The 21,115-nt window shown below is 37.9% G+C and overlaps 1 protein-coding gene across 1 annotated transcript in view; it reads left to right on the forward strand.

Annotated features, from left to right (window-relative positions):
- The window catches only part of ITGA2 (integrin subunit alpha 2), a 105,267-nt gene that overhangs the window by 40,266 nt on the left and 43,886 nt on the right, over positions 1-21,115 (forward strand). The window contains exons 3-7 of the mRNA XM_059916368.1: positions 10,071-10,180; positions 11,794-11,885; positions 15,025-15,139; positions 15,301-15,428; positions 17,780-17,928. Of these exons, the coding sequence (XP_059772351.1) occupies positions 10,071-10,180; positions 11,794-11,885; positions 15,025-15,139; positions 15,301-15,428; positions 17,780-17,928 (594 nt within the window). The remainder of the gene's footprint in view (positions 1-10,070; positions 10,181-11,793; positions 11,886-15,024; positions 15,140-15,300; positions 15,429-17,779; positions 17,929-21,115) is intronic.

The following is a 21,115-nucleotide window of genomic DNA, read 5'->3' on the forward strand; positions in this document are numbered from 1 at the left end:
ATTAATCCTTTGTCAGTTGCTTCGTTTGCAAATATTTTCTCCCATTCTGAGGGTTGTCTTTTGGTCTTGTTTATGGTTTCCTTTGCTGTGCAAAAGCTTTTAAGTTTCATTAGGTCCCATTTGTTTATTTCTGTTTTTATTTCCATTTCTCCAGGAGGTGGGTCAAAAAGGATCTTGATGTGATTTATGTCATACAGTGTTCTGCCTACGTTTTCCTCTAAGAGTTTTATAGTGTCTTACATTTAGGTCTCTAATCCATTTTGAGTTTATTTTTGTGTATGGTGTTAGGGAGTATTCTAATTTCATTCTTTTACATGTAGCTGTCCTGTTTTCCCAGCACCACTCATTGAAGAGGCTTTCTTTTCTCCATTGTATATGCTTGCCTCCTTTGTCAAAGATAAGGTGACCATATGTGCATGGGTTTACCTCTGGGCTTTCTATCCTGTTCCATTGATCTATATTTCTGTTTTTGTGCCAGTACCATACTGTCTTGATTACTGTAGCTTTGTAGTATAGTCTGAAGTCTGGGAGCCTGATTCCTCGAGCTCCATTTTTCTTTCTCAAGATTGCTTTGCAATCTACAGATTCAATGCAATCCCTATCAAACTACCACTGGCATTTTTCACAGAACTAGAACAAAAAATTTCACAATTTGTATGGAAACACAAAAGACCCCGAATAGCCAAAGCAATCTTGAGAACGAAAAATGGAGCTGGGGGAATCAGGCTCCCTGACTTCAGACTATATTACAAAGCTTCAGTAATCAAGACAGTTTGGTACTGGCACAAAAACAGAAATATAGATCAATGGAACAGGATAGAAAGCCCAGAGATAAACCCACGCACATATGGTCACCTTATCTTTGATAAAGGAGGCAAGCATATACAGTGGAGAAAAGACAGCCTCTTCAATAAGTGGTGCTGGGAAAATTGGACAGATACATGTAAAATTATGAAATTAGAACACTCCCTGACACCATGCACAAAAATAAACTCAAAATGGATTAAAGACCTAAGTGTAAGGCCAGACACTATCAAACTCTTAGAGGAAAACATAGGCAGAACACTCTATGACATACATCACAGCAAGATTCTTTTTGACCCAGCTCCCAGAGAAATGGAAATAAGAACACAAATAAACAAATGGGACCTAATGAAACTTAAAAGCTTTTGCACAGCAAAGGAAACCATAAACAAGACCAAAAGACAACCATCAGAATGGGAGAAAATATTTGCAAATGAAGCAACTGACAAAGGATTAATCTCCAAGATTTACAAGCAGCTCATGCAGCTCAATAACAAAAAAACGAACAACCCAATCCAAAAATGGACAGAAGACCTAAATAGACATTTCTCCAAAGAAGATATACAGATTGCCGACACATGAAAGAATGCTCAACATCATTAATCATTAGAGAAATGCAAATCAAAACTACAATGAGATATCATCTCACACTGGTCAGAATGGCCATCATCAAAAAATCTAGAAACAATAAATTCTGGAGAGGGTGTAGAGGAAAGGGAAGCTTCTTGCACTGTTGGTGGAAATGTAAATTGATACAGCCACTATGGAGAACAGTATGGAGATTCCTTAAAAAACTAAAAATAGAACTACCATACGACCCAGCAATCCCACTACTGGGCATATACCCTGAGAAAACCATAGTTCAAAAAGAGTCATGTACCAAAATGTTCATTGCAGCTCTATTTACAATAGCCAGGACATGGAAGCAACCTAATGTCCATCGACAGATGAATGGATAAAGAAGATGTGGCACATATATACAATGGAATATTACCCAGCCATAAAAAGAAATGAAATGGAGGTATTTGTAATGAGGTGGATGGAGTTAGAGTCTGTCATACAGAGTTAAGTAAGTCAGAAAGAGAAAAACAAATACAGTATGCTAACACATATATACGGAATCTAAGGAAAAAATTTAAGAAAAGGCCATGAAGAGCCTAGTGGCAAGACGGGAATAAAGACACAGACCTGCTAGAGAATGGACTTGAGGATATGGGGAGGGGGTGGGGTGAGATGTGACAGGGTGAGAGAGTGTCATGGACATATATACACTACCAAATGTAAAATAGATAGCTAGTGGGAAGCAGCCACATAGCACAGGGAGATCAGCTCAGTGCTTTGTGACCACGTAGAGGGGTGGGATGGGGAGGGTGGGAGGGAGGGAGATGCAAGAGGGAAGAGATATGGGAACATATGTATATGTATAACTGATTCACTTTTTTATTAAGCCAAAATTAACACACCATTGTAAGGCAATTATACTTCAATAAAGATGTTTAAAAAAAAAAAAAAGATTGCTTTGGCTATTCGGGATCTTTTGTGTTTCCATGCAAATTGTGCAATTTTTTGTTCTAGTTCTGTGAAAAATGCCATTGGTAGTTTGATAGGGATTGCACTGAATCCTATAGTATAGTCACTTTCACAATATTGATTCTTCCAATCCAAGAATATGGTATATCTCTCCATCTGTATTGTCTTTAGTTTCTTTCATCAGTGTCTTATACTCTTCTGCATACAGGTCTACCTAGGTAGGTTTATTCCTAGGTATTTTATTCTTTTTGTTGCAGTGGTAAATGGGAGTGTTTCCTTAATTTCTCTTTCAGATTTTTCATCATTAGTGTGTAGGAATGCAAGAGTTTTCTGTACATTAATTTTGTATCCTGCTACTTTACCAAATTCATTGATTAGGTCTGGTAGTTTTCTGGTAACATCTTTAGGATTCTCTGTGTATAGTATCATGTCATCTGCAAAGAGTGACAGTTTACTTCTTCTTTTCTGATTTGGATTCCTTTAATTTCTTTTTCTTCCCTGATTACCGTTGCTAGGACTTCCAAAACTATGTTGAATAGTAGTGATGAGAGTGGGCAACCTTGTCTTGTTCCTGGTCTTAGTGGAAATGGTTTCAGTTTTTCACCATGGAGAACGATGTTGGCTGTGGGTTTGTCATATGTGGCCTTTATTATGTTGAGCTAAGTTCCCTCTATGCCTACTTTCTGGTGGGTTTTCATCATAAATGGGTGTTGAATTTTGTCAAAAGCTTTTTCTGCATCTATTGAGATGATCATATGGTGTTTATTCTTCAATGTGTTAATATGGTGTATCACATTGATTGATTTGCATATATTGAAGAAGTCTTGCATTCCTGGGATAAACCCCACTTGATCATGGTGTATGATCCTTTTAATGTGCTGTTGGATTCTGTTTGCTAGTATTTTGTTGAGGATTTTTGCATCTGTGTTCATCAGTGCTATGGGCCTGTAGTTGTCTTTTTTGTGACATGTTTGTCTGGTTTTCATATCGGGGTGATGGTGGCCTCGTAGAATGAGTTTGGGAGTGTTCCTCGCTCTGCTCTATTTTGGAAGAGTTTGAGAAGGATAGGTGTTAGCTCTTCTCTAAATGTTTGATAAAATTGGCCTGTGAAGCCATCTGGTCCTGGGCTTTTGTTTGCTGGAAGATTTTATCATAGTTTCAATTTCAGTGCTTGTGATTGGTCTGTTTATATTTTCTCTTTCTTCCTGGCTCAGTCTCGGAAGGTTGTGCTTTTCTAAGAATTTGTCCATTTCTTCCAGGTTGTCCATTTTATTGGCATATAGTTGCTTGTAGTACTCTCTCATGATCCTTTGTATTTCTGCAGTTTCAGTTGTTACTTCTCCTTATTCATTTCTAATTCTGTTGATTTGAGTCTTTTCCCTTTTTTTCTTGATGAGTCTGGCTAATGGTTTATCAATTTTGTTTTTCTTCTCAAAGAACCACCTTTTAGTTTTATTGATCTTTGCTATCATTTCCTTCATTTCGTTTTCATTTATTTCTGATCTGATCTTTATGACTTCTTTCCTTGTGCTAACTTTGGGGTTTTTTTGTTCTTCTTTCTCTAATTGTTTTAGGTGTAAGTTTAGGTTGTTTATTTGAGATTTTTTTGTTTCTTGAGGTTGGATTGTATTGCTATATACTTCCCTCTTAGAACTGCTTTTGCTGCATCCCATAGGTTTTGGGTCGTCGTGTTTTCATTGTCATTTGTTTCTAGATATTTTTTGATTTCCTCAGTGACCTCTTGGTTATTTAGTAGTGTGTGGTTTAGCCACAATGTGTTTGTATTTTTACAGTTTTTTTCCTGTAAATGATATCTAGTCTTATGGTGTTGTGGTCAGAAAAGATACTTAATATGTTTTCAATTTTCTTAAATTTACCAGTGCTTGATTTGTGACCCAAGATATGGTCTATCCTGGAGAATGTTCCATGAGCATTTGAGAAGAAAGTGTATTCTGTTGTTTTTGGATGGAATGTCCTATAAATATCAATTAATTCCATCTTGTTTAATGTGTCATTTAAAGCTTGTGTTTCCTTATTTAATTTCATCTTGGATGATCTGTCCATTGGTGAAAGTGGGGTGTTAAAGTCCCCTAATATTATTGTGTTACTGTCGATTTCCCCTTTTATGGCTGTTAGCATTTGCCTTATGTATTGAGGTGCTCCTATGTTGGGTGCATATATATTTACAATTGTTATATCTTCTTCCTGGATTGATCCCTTGATCATTATGTAGTTTCCTTCTTTGTTTCTCATAATAGTCTTTATTTTAAAGTCTATTTTGTCTGATATGAGAATTGCTACTCCAGCTTTCTTTTGATTTCCATTTGCATGCAATATCTTTTTCCATCCCCTCACTTTCAGTCTGTATGTGTCCCTAGGTCTGAAGTGGGTCTCTTGTAGACAGCATATATACGGGTCTTGTTTTTGTGTCCATTCAGCCAGTCTGTGTCTTTTGGGTGGAGCATTTAAAACATTTACATTTAAGGTAATTATCGATATGTATGTTTCTATTACCATTTTCTTAATTGTTTTGGGTTTGTTTTTATAGGTCTTTTCCTTCTCTTGTGTTTCCTGCCTAGAGAAGTTCCTTTAGCATTTGTTGTAAAGCTGGTTTGATGGTGCTGAATTCTCTTAGCTTTTGCTTGTCTGTAAAAGTTTTAATTTCTCCATCAAATCTGAATGAGATCCTTGCCAGGTAGAGTAATCTTGGTTGTAAGTTTTTCCCTTTCATCACTTTAAATATGTCCTGCCAGTCCCTTCTGGCTTGCAGAGTTTCTGCTGAAAGATCAGCTGTTAACCTTTTGGGGAATCCCTTGTATGTTAATTGTAGCTTTTCCCTTGCTGCTTTTAATATTTTTTCTTTGTATTTAATTTTTGATAGTTTGATTAATATGTGTCTTGGCATGTTTCTCTTTGGATTTATCCTGTATGGGACTCTGCACTTCCTGGACTTGAGTGACTATTTCCTTTCCCATATTAGGGAACTCTTCAACTATAAGCTCTTCAAATATTTTCTCAGTCCTTTTCTTTTTCAGTTCATCTTCTGGGACCCCTATAATTCGAATGTTGGTGCATTTAATGTTGTCCCAGTTGTCTCTGAGACTGTCCCAAATTCTTTTCATTCTTTTTCTTTATTCTGTTCTGCAGTAGTTATTTCCACTATTTTAGCATCCAGGTCACTTATCCAGTCTTCTGCCTCAGTTACTCTGCTATTGATTCCTTCTAGAGAATTTTTAATTTCATTTATTTTGTTGTTCATCATTTTTTGTTTGCTCTTTAGTTCTTCTAGGTCCCTGTTAAAACGTTTCTTGTATTTTCTCCATTCTATTTCCAAGATTTTGGATCATCTTTACTATCATTACTCTGAGTTCTTTTTCAGGTAGACTGCATATTTCCTCTTCATTTGTTTGGTCTGGTGGGTTTTTACCTTGCTCCTTCATCTGCTATGTATTTCTCTGTCTTCTCAGTTTGCTTAACTTACTGTGTTTGGGGTCTCCTTTTAACAGGCTACAGGTTCATAGTTCCCATTGTTTTTGGTGTCTGCCCCCAGTGGGTAAGTTTGGTTCAGTGGGCTGTGTAGGCTGTGTGGTGGGGCCTGGTGCCTCTGTTCTGATGGGTGAGTCTGGATCTTGTCTTTCTGGTGGGCAGGACCACGTCCAGTGGTGTGTTTTGGGATGTCTGTAACCTTATTATGATTTTAGGCAACCTCTCTGCTAATGGGTGGTGTTGTGTTCCTGTCTTGCTAGTTGTTTAGCATGGGGTGTCCAGCACTGGAGCTTACTGATTGTTGAGTGGAGCTGGGTCTTAGCGTTGAGATGGAGGTCTCTGGGAGAGCTCTCACCGATTGATGTTATGAGGGTCCAGGAGGTCTCTGGTGGACCAATGTCCTGAACTTGGCTCTCCCACCTCAGAGGCTCAGGCCTGACACCTGGCTGGAGCACCAAGACCCTGTCAGCCACATGGCTCAGAAGAAAAGGGAGAAAAGAAATTAAAAAGAAAGAAAGAAAAAATAAAAATAAAGTTATTAAAATAAAAAATAAAAAAATTATTAAAATAAATAAATAAAAAGTTAAAAAAAAAAAAGAAGAGAGCAACCAAACTAACAAACAAATCCACCAATGATAACAAGCACTAAAAACTATACTAAAAAAACCCAGAAAGAACCCTAGGACAGATGGTAAAAGCAAACCTATACAGACAAAATCACACAAGGAAGCATACACATACAGAATCACAAAAAGAGAAAAAGAAAAATATATATACATATATATGTAAAAAGAGGAAGAGAGCAAACCAATCAATAAACAAATCTACCAATGATAATACGCTCTAAATACTAAACTAAGATAAACATAAAAGTAGAAACAAATTAGACACAGAAAGCAAACCCCAAGTCTACAGTTGCTCCCAAAGTCCACCGCCTCAGTTTGGGGATGATTCGTTGTCTATTCAGGTATTCCACAGATGCAGGGTACATCAAGTTGATTGTGGAGATTTAATCTGCTGCTCCTGAGGCTGCATGGAGAGATCTCCCTTTCTCTTCTTTGTTCGCACAGCTCCTGGGGTTCAGCTTTGGATTTGCCCCTGCCTCTGCAGGTAGGTCACCCTTTGGCATCTGTTCTTCACCCAGACAGGAGGGTGTTAAAGGAGCGATGATTCCAGGGCTCTGGCTCACTCAGGCCGGGGGAAGGGAGGGGTACGGTAGTTATACTGGAATGCGGGGTGAGCCTGCAGTGGCAGAGGCCGGTGAGACATTGCAACAGCCTGAGGCATGCTGTGTGTTCTCCCAGGGAAGTTGTCCATGGACCATGGGACCCTGGCAATCGAGGGCTGCACAGGCTCCCAGGACGGGAGGTGTGGATAGTGACCCGTGCTGGCACATAGGCTTCTTGGTGGCTGCAGCAGCAGTGTTAGTGTTTCATGCCCGTCTCTGGTGTCCACGCTGATAGCCGCGGCTCATGCCTGTCTCTGGAGCTCGTTTAGGCAGTGCTCTGAATCCCCTCTCCTTGCACACCCTGAAACAGTGGTCTCTTGCCTCTTAGGCAAGTCCAGACTTTTTCCCAGACTCCCTCCCGGCTAGCTGTGGTGCACTAGCCCCCTTCAGGCTGTGTTCATGCAGCCACCCCCAGTCCTGTCCCTGGGATCTGACCTCTGAAGCCCGAGCCTCAGCTCCCAGCCCCCACCTGCCTGGGTGGGTGAGCAGACAAGCCTCTCAAGCTGGTGAGTGCTGGTCAGCACTGATCCTCTGTGTGGGAATCTCTCTGCTTTGCCCTCTGCACCCCTGTTGCTGCACTCTCCTCCATGACTCCGAAGCTTCCCCCCCTGCCCACCCTCCATCCCCATTAGTGAAGGGGCTCCCTAGTGTGTGGAAACCTTTCCTCCTTCACAGCTCCCTCCCAGAGGTGCAGGTCTGTCCCGACTCTTTTGTCTCTGTTTTTTCTTTTTTCTTTTGCCCTACTCAGGTACGTGGGAAGTTTCTTGCCTTTTGGGAAGTCTGAGGTCTTCTGCAAGCATTCAGTAGGTGTTCTGTAGAAGTTGTTCCACATGTAGGTGTATTTTTGTTGTATTTATGGGGAGGAAGGTGATCTCCACGTCTTACTCCTCCGCCATCTTGAAGTTCCTCCCTCCCCCTTTTTTTTTTGATTGTTTTTTTTCTTTGATGTTGAGTTGTATGAGCTGTTTATATACTGTGTATATTAACCCCTTATCACTCTTACAATTTGCAAATATTTTCTCCCATTCAGTAGGTTGTCTTTTTGTTTTGTCGATGATTTCTATAGGCAATATTTTAACAGGTAAATTAGGTAAAGTATCTACTCAGAAGACAAAAACTTTCAACTCTAACCTTAATCAAAGTTAGCTGTTTTAAAGTATTCTAGGAACTTCCCTGGTGGTCCAGTGGTAAAGAATCTGCATTCCAATGCAGGGGACGCACGTTCAGTCCCTGGTTGGGGAACTAAGATCCCATATGCAGCCGGGCAACTAAGCCCTTGCGCCACAACTACTGAGCTTGTGTACCTCAACAAGAGAGCCTGCGTGCCGCAAACCACAGAGCCCATGCACTCTGGAGCCTGCGCGCCACAACTAGAGAGAGAAAACCCGCACGACACAACTAGAGAGAAGCCCGCGCACTGCAATGAAGAGCCCACGCACTGTAACGAAAGATCCTGCATCCCTCAGCAAAGATCTCGTGTGCCAGAACTAAGAACTGACACAGCCAAAAAAATAAAGAAAATAAATAAATAAAACGAATATTCAAAAAATGAAGTGTTCTAGAATGCTCTACAAAATATTAGTATGAAAATAATTGTATAAGATGAATAAGGGGAGAAGACTATTACTGAATCATTAACTCTCTTTCAAAATAATTAGTATTTTCCTCTTTCTGTGATTGTTCGTGATGCTCCCTCTGTTAAGAATGCTGACTACCAGCCTCATCCTTTGATGTCCATTTTTGCTTCCTTAGACCATTTTACCTTTTTTCAGGAAGGGGAACTTATTCATATCTTTCCACTCATTTGTATGATTATTATTATACTTGTTATGTATTTTAAACAGTTTTACTAAGTTAGTAGACAGAAATGTACCTTTGACTTTTTTATCCACTGTAGCACTTAATTGGGCACATGTTTTTTAATCAATAATGTTAAAATATTTAGACAGAAGTCTCATGAAATAATTTAAGTTTCATAGATCAATAATCTAATCCTTCCCAACTTTGACAAGGAAAAAATGTTGAGTCAAACATGCTTCCTTAGTCACTGGATGCTGCTGAGTAATTAACCTACAGGATTTTCTAAAGATCAGGCTGTTACATGGACTCTTTCTGTCCATTCTTCTGTGGCCAGAAATGTCGAGTGAGAGGTTCTACAGGGAAATGCATAGTCTCTTACTGGAAAAACTCTGTAGGAAGTGAACTAACCAAAGGGAAGATGTTAGCACCCATCTCTGACCTCAGTGTTCTGTATTTCAGCTATAAACATGATACACATAAGGAGAGCCCCACGGTACACTCGTTCTGTATTTTTTGCTGAGGATTCCCTTATATAGACAATAAGCATAAAGCCACTTAGATAGCTCATCTGCTCCCTAAATAACATATAAAAGTGCTTAGGGCATAGAAAGCACTAGACAAATGTTAGTTTTCACTTTAGCTTTTAATATCATTTCATTCTTTAGAGCTATGCTGACCAAAGAGCCACTGGCCACCCATGGCTACTGAACACTTGAAATATTACTTGTCCACATTGATATGTGCTCAAAATATACACACTGAATTCCAAACACTTAGTATGGAAAAAAGGATGTCAAATAAGTCATTAATAATTTTAATACTGATTGCATGCTAGTGCGGATATATTGAGTTAAATAAAATATATTATTTAAGTTAATTTCACCTGTTGCTTTTTTGTTTTATTAATGTGGCCACTAGAAAACTTAAAATTACATATGTGCCCACATTTGTGGCTTGCATTATATTTCTGTTGGACAGAACTGCTTTAGAGAGACCTCCCAGGTGTGTGGCAAGACAGCTGTACTGTAGATGTTCATCAAGGATCTTGATCAGCTAAGAGGAAAAGAAGGAGAACAAATTATAGCTGAGCAAATAGAAACTGTTCACTTATTAAAAACTGAAATTAAATTTGGTTTTTTTTACTGTTTTGTGGTCAGCTTTGTCTTTAAGAAACTATAGCTAACATTTTATGTCTAATGGGAAATAAAATCCCTATTTCTAGGTTACTGGTTGGTTCACCATGGAGTGGCTTTCCTGAGAACCGAATGGGAGATGTGTATAAATGTCCTGTTGATCTATCCACCACTACATGTGAAAAACTGAATTTGCAAAGTAAGTTATAATTAGCAATGTGATTTTTTTACACGTAACAAAATCTCATTTGTTATATACCCAGTTGAAAAATAACAACAAAACCAATCATAGTTTTGTCTTTAAGGAATATAGACAGCTTTTGTTGCCTTTATCTCTGTAGTCATATGGGGCCCAACTGTATTCAAATTTCCAACACAGTTTGATGACCTGATTAAGTAAGATGGATGCATGGGAAACGTGCTGCCTCCTGGGCCATCTACCCCCAGACTGTGGACCAGTTTCCACCGACATGTAGGATTATTTTGCTGGTTACTTATAGAAATCTGAGATTATCCATACTTCTCTCCCTCCTCAAAACAAACCATTAAGTATAGAAACATCAGTACTAGGGCTGATTTTGGGGGTGCTGAGGAACACTCTGTATTTCTGGTCATGTCTAAATGATTTCATTCTACTAAAAAAACATTCACAATTTGGAATTCTTTGTAATTGTTTGGAATTGCTGTTTTAATTATCCACAAAAGTAGACCTCCATTTCCAGAAGTTAAGTAGTGAAGGAGAATTGGGAAAATAGTTTGATAAGGTAGCAGGGTTAAGAGACAATTTTTCTAATAAAAAAGAGATGATCCTATTTGTAGGGAGAGTGGAAGGAGGCAATAAAAAGGGAGTGACTACTGGTCAAGAATAAAGTTAACTGGATGGAATTAATGCCTCTGGTACCTGGGAAAATGAGTCTTAGGAAGAATGCTCTCTTCTCTGAAACACAAAGGAAAGAGAGAAGTCAGAATTCTAGAAGGACCTTTAGGTAAAGATGAGAGAAGTTGAGATTATCCTTCAAGTGTGATTATCTTCTTTGCAGTAGAGATTGATGGGATCTGGGTTGAGTTTGGAGGCTTGAGAAGAAGGGTGAAGTTTTAAAACAGGTATCCTGGGAAATGGGGGATAAACTATATAATAAAACTTTTGGATACTCACCCCTAATATATATATTTTTATTATTTTAGAAATTTTATGCATATGTATATATACATATGAGCAGATGACTTAGCATAATTTATGTGTATACACATATACATAAACAGCGTAATTTTATGTATATGTATACCTGTATGTGTATATATATGTATACACCTTGGCAGAGATTAGAGGATATGAGAAAATAATGATATTATTGAGAAGAATTTCAATGTTCAGTAGCTCAAGAATGGATACAGCAGATGATGCCCTATTTGAGTGGGAGAGAGAAGGTTGGAGAGATTTATCTATTATTCTACATGCTAGTGTCATGATTTCCTTTTAAAGTTCATTCACTATTGCTTTGAGCCAGATTCTACCATACGGCATTCTTCGATAACACTTTAAGGATATTTTTTTCTGATCCAGAATAAAGCTTTAGCTGGAGCCACCATGACCTTTGCAGACTCCACCCCCTAGGATCATATTCTGCAGATGTGATCACATATTTAAATGAGCTGACAGATCACTGAAGGCATCTCATTTGCATACACCTCATTATATAACACGAGCACTAAATTCAATGCTACATGTAAACTTGAGCGTACATTGAAAAAAAAATGGCTTTAAATAAATGATGATTTAACCACTCTTAAAAATCTTCTCCCCTTTGAAAGCTTCCACGAGCATTTCCAATGTTACTGAGATGAAAACCAACATGAGCCTTGGCTTGACACTGACAAGGAATGTGGGAACAGGAGGATTTCTTGTGAGTGTTTACTTTTCAAATCCTTATTCCTTTCAAGAAAGTATGAAGTCAGTGTCTTCTCACCATCCCTCCTAGCAAACCAAATCTTGAGGTTTAAATGTTTGAGCTTGATTTTGGATAAGACATGCTAGATGGAGAGCCAACATGAAAGGACAATGTGTTGATATGTAGACGTCTTAAGATATTTAGTAAAACCATTGCCGCAGAATGTTCTGGAAAAAGGAATCAGAAGGAACACCGATTCTTTACCCTTAGAAAATGTGCTTTGTATTTGTTGATAACAGCAGAATTCTAGCTCTCATTTCTCCTTCCTGTAGGAACATTCAGGATAGGTACTGCAAATTCAGAAAGTAGGTTTCAAAGCTACAAAGTACTTTTGTTTTTAATCATTTCTGATAATCATTGACCAATCTGATATTATTTAAGGCATGGCTTGATCTCATCTTATTTCATGTTAATGTGTACTCTCATTTAGTTTCTAGAAAGCTGTGAAAAGACCACCACAAATCAGTAAAACAGAATGCCTTATTTAACAAGTGGTCTGGGGACAATTAATTGGTGAATAACTTGCATATCCAAATATACTTCTGAGTGAATTAAAAAGTTAATATAAAAAACCAGAAGAAAATGGAAGTTTTCTGAAAGAGAGAATAATTTCTGGGCTTGGGACTAACAAAAAAATAACATAGAAAATTGTTGAAAAGATGTGACTGTAAAAAAATGAAAACCATCACACACCAAAAAAAAAAAAAAAAAAAGAGTTTAAAGGCAAACAAAACCCCAGTCTCATTTGACACTTCTGCCACTCCATGTAAGTGTAACCTAGTTGTATAGCCCTGTTAAAATAGTCTTAGAAAGCTTACTTTAACTTTACATTAGTTATGACATGCTACATTGATATGCTAACTTAAAAGCCTGGGTGTATAACCAGATTACTCTAAAAATGTAATCAATTTGGAACAATATCATTCTATTTTTACTGAGAGATATTAGAGAGACCTTGGTACCACTAACTGAATTAAGTGTTGCTTATAATATATGTTAGATCAATGCATAAATGAATATTGCAGTGAATCTTCCTGGTTTATGATCTTCTGAAGTCTTTATCATAAGGTTGCTTTTGTCTTTTTTGTTTTTTTTTTTTCAAGTTGAATTAAGAAAGAAAAACATATTGAGATACAGGGATTACAGAATGTGTTTCAAAGTTTTTAGTCTGTAACTTAAGGTTTTAATCTGTAACTTCAGATTTTTAATCTGTAACTTTACAGATTTTTATATGAAAAATAAAACATTTTGTAAATCTTATTTATAAAATAAAATTGCAAGAGAATTTGAGAGATTAACAGTCAATGTAGCGAGTAGAAAGAAGGAGGGAGGGAGGGAAAGAGGAAAAAAAAAAAAAAGGAAAAAGAAAAAAGCCAAAGTCTTCTTTCCATACCTAAAAGGTCAAAATCTTAAGATACTCTTAAGAATTCTGTGGAAAAGACTGACAATCATCACATTTTTTTTTGTTTGAAACTTCTTAAGTTCCGGGCTTAAAGCAGGAATGTTGTTCTGGCATTAACAATTGGCATATTCTAATTTCAACTCCTTAATGCTGTTTTCCATTGCTTTTAAAACAAAAAAATCTTTTTTAATACTTCATGAGTTAGTATTTTCAAGGGTGATTAAGGTAAACCAACTTGGGGGTGGGGATATAGGAATCAGTAGTTGGTATCTTATTCGGTATACTAACCCAAGGCATCAATAGTGATGTCCCCCTAACTAATTGGCAAAATGAACCAGTTTTATAAGGGAAAAACTATGCCTTGTTCATTGAGCATGAAATATGACCACAGCTGCTTCTCCTTTGAGCTACCAACAATTAAAGTGGGTCAAATAAGTTCCCTCTCATTCTTCCAATCACTTTTTGCAAGTCCACACTTTTCAGTTAAGTTTTAATAATTGGTCCACAGCTTTACATAAGGTTAAACTATGTAGATTTTTTTTAAGATCATCACTAGACTTCTCTTCCCCATTTTTTCTCCTTTCACATCTAACGATTTGAATATTATTGAATCTAATGTTTCCCACGTGATTTAATCATGATTTATTCAGGAGTTCTTGGCATTCAAGGGCTGCTGAAAGGGAGAGCTTTGGGGTCAGGTCAGTGGAGATATTAATAGTTGGAGTATGATGTGCTCAAGAAGACAAACGCCAGCTTTGATAACTGAAGGTTCTAGGGGCCAGAAGTATGGGGTTCTGAAGTCCTCAAAGAAATACTTTGATAACTACAAAGTTAAAAACTGGCAGTTCATGAACCTCCTGTGTGTTTGTGTAGCATGTAGAGTGTTTCAGGTTTTTGTTAACTATAAATTTTCACACAAAATTCTCTCTTTGACTCTCCTTGAGAATTTGGGAGGTCTGGCCACACAGGGCCTGTTTCACACCAGCCCGCGGGCAGGAGCCACAGTGGTCTGCCCTGCACAGAAAGTGTGGGCTCTTCATTCACCACGGTGTCTACCCCTGGCTGGAGCTGTCTTCCAGGCTGCCTGCCTGGCCCATGGGGACATGAGGACTTATGGTTTCCACTGAATAGTATAAATGGAAGGGACAGGAGGAGACCTATGTTCAAGGAATAAGAATGATAATGATGCTGGCTAACAATTATATATCCCTTGCTATTTACCCAGCACTGTTCTAAGTGTTTTATAGCTATAGACTCATTCCATCTTCACAGCAGCCTTAAGTTAGGAGGTCTGATCATCTTCATTTTACAGATGAAGCAGCTGAGACCCAGGTATCTGAGAGACAGAAAATGAACTTTGCACGCATTTTTCTCCTGGGTGTTCTCTGGAAGGACAGCACCCCTGTTGTCGAGCTTGGTGGGTGACCTGATGGGCTCCTCCCTACACTGAAAGTCCCAGTGCCCCCGTCCCCAAGACGCCTGCCACCGGGCACAGCACATCTGCCACCCTCTCCCCCCCTTCTGTGGGCTCCAGTGCACTTTCTCTCAAAGGCACTGTTGACTCGTTAGTTCCAAGAGTTGACGATTCCTAGAGTCTTATAAGAGAATAGAAATAGTCCTGAGTTTCACAAATGGCGAGGTGGAGGGTTAACATTTTCCATGTGTTTTGTCACTGTTTTCATTTCTTTTAAGACCTGTGGTCCCCTGTGGGCACAGCAGTGTGGAAGCCAGTTTTACACAACCGGGTTATGCTCTGATGTCAGTCCCAATTTTCAGCTCCTGACCAGCTTTTCACCTGCAGTTCAGAGTAAGTTATGACTGTGCAGAGGGTCTGAGCAATGCCTTACATTAAAGGAGGGGAAAAATTGTATCAACAAGTGCCATCCTTTTTTACTTTGTCTCATTTGTGTATGGATGTGATTTTGCCTTACCTATGGATATATGTTTCTTTCATCGTTTCCTGTGTAGCCTGCCCTTCCCTCATAGATGTTGTGGTTGTATGTGATGAATCAAACAGTATTTATCCCTGGGATGCAGTAAAGAACTTTTTGGAAAAATTTGTGCAAGGCCTGGATATAGGCCCCACAAAGACACAGGTATGGACATCCATTATATATACATTAACCCACGGCTTTCGTTCTGAGAAAATATTATTAGAGATGAGGTCTTTATCTTTGCATTTGTCAAATCCCCATATTAAAGGCATTTAATGGTAATCTTGAAAGTTAATTGAAATTTGTGCTACACTGAGTTATTCTATCTCTGACTTCCCCTAATGCTAGTCTTTAAGCTTGGGTTTCTATTCCTGATTCAGGCATCAGATATGTGTATAGCATCTTAATCCTCTTTAGGTGCTTATTTTTTCCTCCACTAACTCATGAACTAATCAATACATTTAGAAATCCAATATGTATTTTTTTACACACGCTTGGACTAATGATGACTTTCTTTCACTTACTCTTTACTGGTGAAAAAAGTATCTTTGAATTTTTATAAGTAAGTTCATAGCATAATTCTACCATTTATTATTTTATAGTCTTTTGTCATATTCTAGTCTAGCCTTCCATTTTTCACGTAGGACAAGTCTTTTCAATACTTTTGTATAACTTTTTATGTTTTAAAGAGTCTTTAATTTGGTTTTCTGTCTTCCTGAGGTAGGCAAGCAAAACTCACGAGCAGAAACGTCATGCTTTTATAACGCTGAATAGCATTTTTAAAGTTTCGGGGTTTTTTTTTCTTTCTTTCTTGTTGGATCTGCTATTTCGTGGGCCATCCTGGTTGTAGCAGCACATTGATCCAATATCAACAGAAATCAATTCACAGAGTTACTAGTTCCTGGGTTGCATCTGATGCTCCAGGGCCCAACAAATGTTGGACCACTTTTCTAAAATGCTTTCCAGTTATCTATATTGAAATTTGCTTTTCTGCTTCCCTATACAGTATTATAAAATATTGTTATATATTTTCCCCATTGACATTGCTTTTCAATACCAAGAGGACATTAGTGTCTGTCAAAACTTTGGAGGTTTCACTGAGGGCTTTCACCAGAAAATAAAATAAAATTTCTGTTAAATAAGACTAGGTATAGTACTGGTTTCTGGAGAGCATCACTGTTAAGGCCCCTCATAAGAGAAGTTTTCATCTGTATCTGCTTATTTTCTCTGTTTCTGAGTGGGTTTCCCCCATAATGTGACTTATTGTATTTAATAGTCTCTTGTGTGGAATTCCTGGCCTTCCTCTTCTATCTTCCAATCCCGATGCATCTTCTTCGTCTCTAGAGGTGGTTTTACTCAGTATCTTCTCATCCGTTCTAAACGTGACCTTTCTATAAGCCCTACTATACCACATTTCTTTAAATCTTCTCTTCCACCTTTATCTCTTGCACATAGAAGTTATGGGGCTGTGTCAGGGGGTCACCATTCTCTTCCTATCACCTTAGATTTTGAAATCCTTAGAGTTATTTTTGATCCTTTCCTCTCTCTCAAATCTTACATCCTATCCTAAAGAGGAGGGTTCAGTAATATATTTTTTGTCATTTTTCCAGTGCCTAGTTAACTGCCTTCCTAGAGAAAGTAGCTGATTGAACTCAGAAATCCAGGCCTTGCCCTTCCCACCTTCCTTACACACTGACCTCTATTTCAGAGACCCTTTTACCACTGATCCCTCATCACCATTCCTATTCTGGAAGCCCCAAATCCTAGGCACAGAGGGTGATCTCAGTGCTGAGAACAAAGACATTAACAGAAGTGTCTGACCTCCTTGATCTGAAGGATTAGGGTATGTGTCCAAACATCTTGGTCAGAAATTGTTCTGCCTCTCGGCCCTCTCGAATAAGACTCTCTCCAATGGCATTTTCCCTGAAGACCAGAAACTTCCTGCCCTAAATGCACATATAGCAGCTTTCTTTCTAACGTCTGTGATTAGAGGAAATCCAGCACAACAAAAACATTCATGTTGACCGCATTGATTAGCACATCACTTTTCCTTGTATTCAACTATGGTTCTTTGTTTATTATATAATTATCCTCACTTGACGAGATGTTCCGTTCCATCCATGACTGCTTATAATTGTTTACATGTTTATATCCATTGGTAACTAGAAAATCTATTTATATCATTTGAATCTTCCTGTTATGAACTTAATTCTCCTATTCATCCATATGGCAGTGCTTAAAAATCTACAACTATTACTCTTGAGAACCAAATGGTCCACAAATGGCACATTATCTTGCTTGTCAGTAAGTACGGCTTCACTGCACTGATGGCCTCTGACCAGGAAGTTATTCCACTGGAAGAAAAATAACTATTCTTAAGAAAAAAGTTGGAAATGATTCCCTTAAGCTATCAGCCCATGTCTAAATGTACTTTCAATTTTTATTATATTGGTTCAATAGGAATGATTTATAACTTAATGACAAACCTGTAATAAACTTCTTTTCTCTTGAAGGTGGGGTTAATTCAATATGCCAATTATCCAAGAGTTGTGTTTAACCTGAACACTTTTAAAACCAAAGATGAAATGATTAAAGCAACATCCCAGACATCCCAGTATGGTGGAGACCTCACAAATACATTCAAAGCAATTCAATATGCAAGGTAAGTTATGATGCTAATAGGCCAATATTTTGATAAAATAGAAGTGCTCATAAGTAATAAAAAGGAAAGACAAAGAAAAATAAATATGTGGTACCTACACTTAAATCAGAACTAGTAGAGAAGAAAAGTCTGAACATTCTGTTACTTGAATACTTTGAGAAAGCAGTAGGGAATGAAATTTTTAAATCTCTGATTTCTAGAACTTTTATAAGATATTACATAATTTTTAAAGATTTTACATGAAGTAAGTACGGTGAAATTAAAAGACCTTAGTTTAAGTTGGCAATGGAGCAGTCTGCATTTATTTGTTAATATTTATCAAGGCCACAGACAACTTGAGCTAGTGGAGCACTTCATGCAAATTTAGAAGGGCCATAGAATCCTAAGTGTTAATGACCTAGAAGTCTGAACTGAATTGAAGGGCTCATTCTACTTATAACAGGCTGGGGCAGTGTGAATTTCACAGCTATATAACATTCTCCTAATTCTTTGCTCAGTGTCTCTTATTTTCTCAGCACTGCTGACCTTCATCTTCACTCTGCTTTAATCAGATACCTTTACAAAAAATGCTAAATATTCTCCTAGTGTTAAAAAAGAAATGAGAACTGTAGGTTCACCTTCCCTTAAACCTACTTCCTGCCCTTTTTCATCGAGTTGTGAGTTCCTTCCTTCCACTGCCATAACTCCTTGAAAGAAGTGTCTATACTCCCTTCTCCATATCCTTGAAACATATGGCTCTGCCATCAGGTAAACATGGTCCTGCCTCAAGCCTCATCCTCTTTCGCTTCCCTGAACATTTGACAATAATGAGCACGCACTGCTATTTCTACTCCAGTTGCCATGACACCACACACTTCTAGAAAACCTGCCAACTTTTTGTCAACAAGTTTGCATCTTCACTGGCTCCTTTCCCTATTTTTTCTTCACCAGACAGAGCCCACTCTTTTATACCCCCGTTCTTTTAGGCATTGTATCCATTGTATACATATGAGCCATCAGCCCTGCCTGGGTTACCCCATTGCTTTGTCATTAGCCCTGACCTCTCTCCTACAGTTCACACAGGCATCCAGCTGATGCTGAAAATCCTTATTTGGAGTGTTGGCTCACTAACCAAATTCAGTACATTCTAAACTGGCCTTACTCTTTTCCCTACCCCTCCTCATGACTCTGCCATTTTGATTCATGTGTCCACCTTTTCCCCTAGTCATTCAGACTAAAAACTTGATGGTTTACTTGATTCTTCCTGCTCCTCTTTAGGTCACATATCTGGTCAGTCACCACATCCTGTCCTTTCTTTTTCTGAATTTCCTATTTTATCTGTCCCTTCTTTTTTCAGTATATTCTGTGTTCTAGTTGCTGCTTCTATCAACTGCCCACGCTCCCTATATATCTCGAAAGTAGATGCCCTACAAGAGAAGATATGATTGGTTTGGTTAATCTTTTTTGTCCCTATTAAGATGTCCTTTAGAGCCAAGCCATCTCAGAGGCTGCTGGCCAATTGCCATTATGCAAAGTACCCTTCCTGTTCCAGTAAAGTAGACTTGGGGGAAGACTAAGATGACATAGAAAAATGGCCTCGTAGGAGTTAGAAACAGCAGAGGGCCTGTATTTTTCCCAGGGAATGTGGGTGTGGCATTTTTCCCTGGAAAGAGCCCGGGGGCCTGGCAAGCTTCCTTCGCAAGGAGAATGGCCACTTTCTGTTAAAATGGGACTCATATGGCTTTCGTGATCTTTTCAAAACTTTGTTTTTCTCCCCAGCATCCCTGTCTCACCACAGTTTCCCAAGCTAACAGGATTCTTTCCATTGTTAGGAGAGTCACCTAACTTCTCACACCTTCTGGAATTTAATTACTTCTATTTCTTTCTCTTTTTCTTCTTCCTCCTCCTCCTCCTCCTTCTTCATCAGTTTCTTTACAACACCAAATAGAATTCCGATACTCTTTTAGTAAATATTGCCATTTTCCATTGATCTTATCTGAGTGCCTACACTTACAATTTACTGTTCCAAGCCCTGCAGGTAATCAAAACTAAATGAGGCATGGTTTCTACCCACAGCAAGCTTATAATCCTACATGAGCTCTACTGTATGTCATAAAGAGTATAATTCACTCAAAAATTATTTGATGTGAGTACGAGAATTCAACTTTGGCTGAGAAATATGAAATATTTTTCCACATTTCTATATTCTGCTATATAGAATACAAAAAAAGCTTTAGGAAATAAAATGATAGTCTCAGTTTTACATATGTTGAATTTAAAGAGCTCCTTACACTTTCAGGTGAAAATATTCAATGCATTGAATACACAAACTTGAAGACAGGAGAGATGAATGGAAGCAAATATAGACTTTAAATTGTCATCATGTAGGTGGTGGTGGTGAACCTATATGATGACACCAGAAAGCATGTGCAACAAGAGAATCCAACAGACAGAAAAAAAAGTTGTTGGACAACTTGTTAACCATCTAGAAACAAAATAAAGCTGAATCCCTGCCTCACTCCTTGAATCAAAATAAATTTCAGCTGGACCACCAATTTAAATCTAAGAAAATGAAACCATTAAAAGACTATGAGAAAACTTGGGTGATGAAAGAGAAAAGTCTTAGAGATAAGACCTTTTAAAATACCATGTCAAATATAAAAGACACACACGCAAAAGTTAATGGATTTGATTATATCAAAATATAAAATTTCTGTACAGAATTAATATCACTAAAATTCAAAAAGTGATTAATGAACTGACAATTATTTACAATATATATGACAAAGGGTAATTTTCTTTATTAACAGAAGTCTTACTTGTCAGGAAAGTGATGAAAAACAAAGAAAAATGGGCAAAGATAAAGAAAAATCAAGAGTTCACAAAGGAAGAAGTATAAATGGCTAATAAACGTATTAAAAATACTCATCATCCTTCATAGTGAAAAAGTACATATTAAAATAACAATTATATATTATTTCTCACTTATAAGAGCATCCCAGATTAAAAAGTTAATAATGCTCATTGTTATGGAAAGGAGGTGGAGAAAATTGCATTCTTGTACACTGATGGCAGTATAAATTGGTGGAATTTTTAAAAATAAATTTATTTATCTGTTTGTTTTTTACTTTTGGCTGCGTTGGGTCTTCATTGCTGCGTGGGGGCTTTCTCAAGTTGCAGTGAGCAGGGGCTACCCTTTGCTGCGGTG

This window comes from Balaenoptera ricei, chromosome 3, assembly GCF_028023285.1.
Source record: "Balaenoptera ricei isolate mBalRic1 chromosome 3, mBalRic1.hap2, whole genome shotgun sequence".
In the NCBI taxonomy this organism is placed as follows: Eukaryota; Metazoa; Chordata; class Mammalia; order Artiodactyla; family Balaenopteridae; genus Balaenoptera; species Balaenoptera ricei.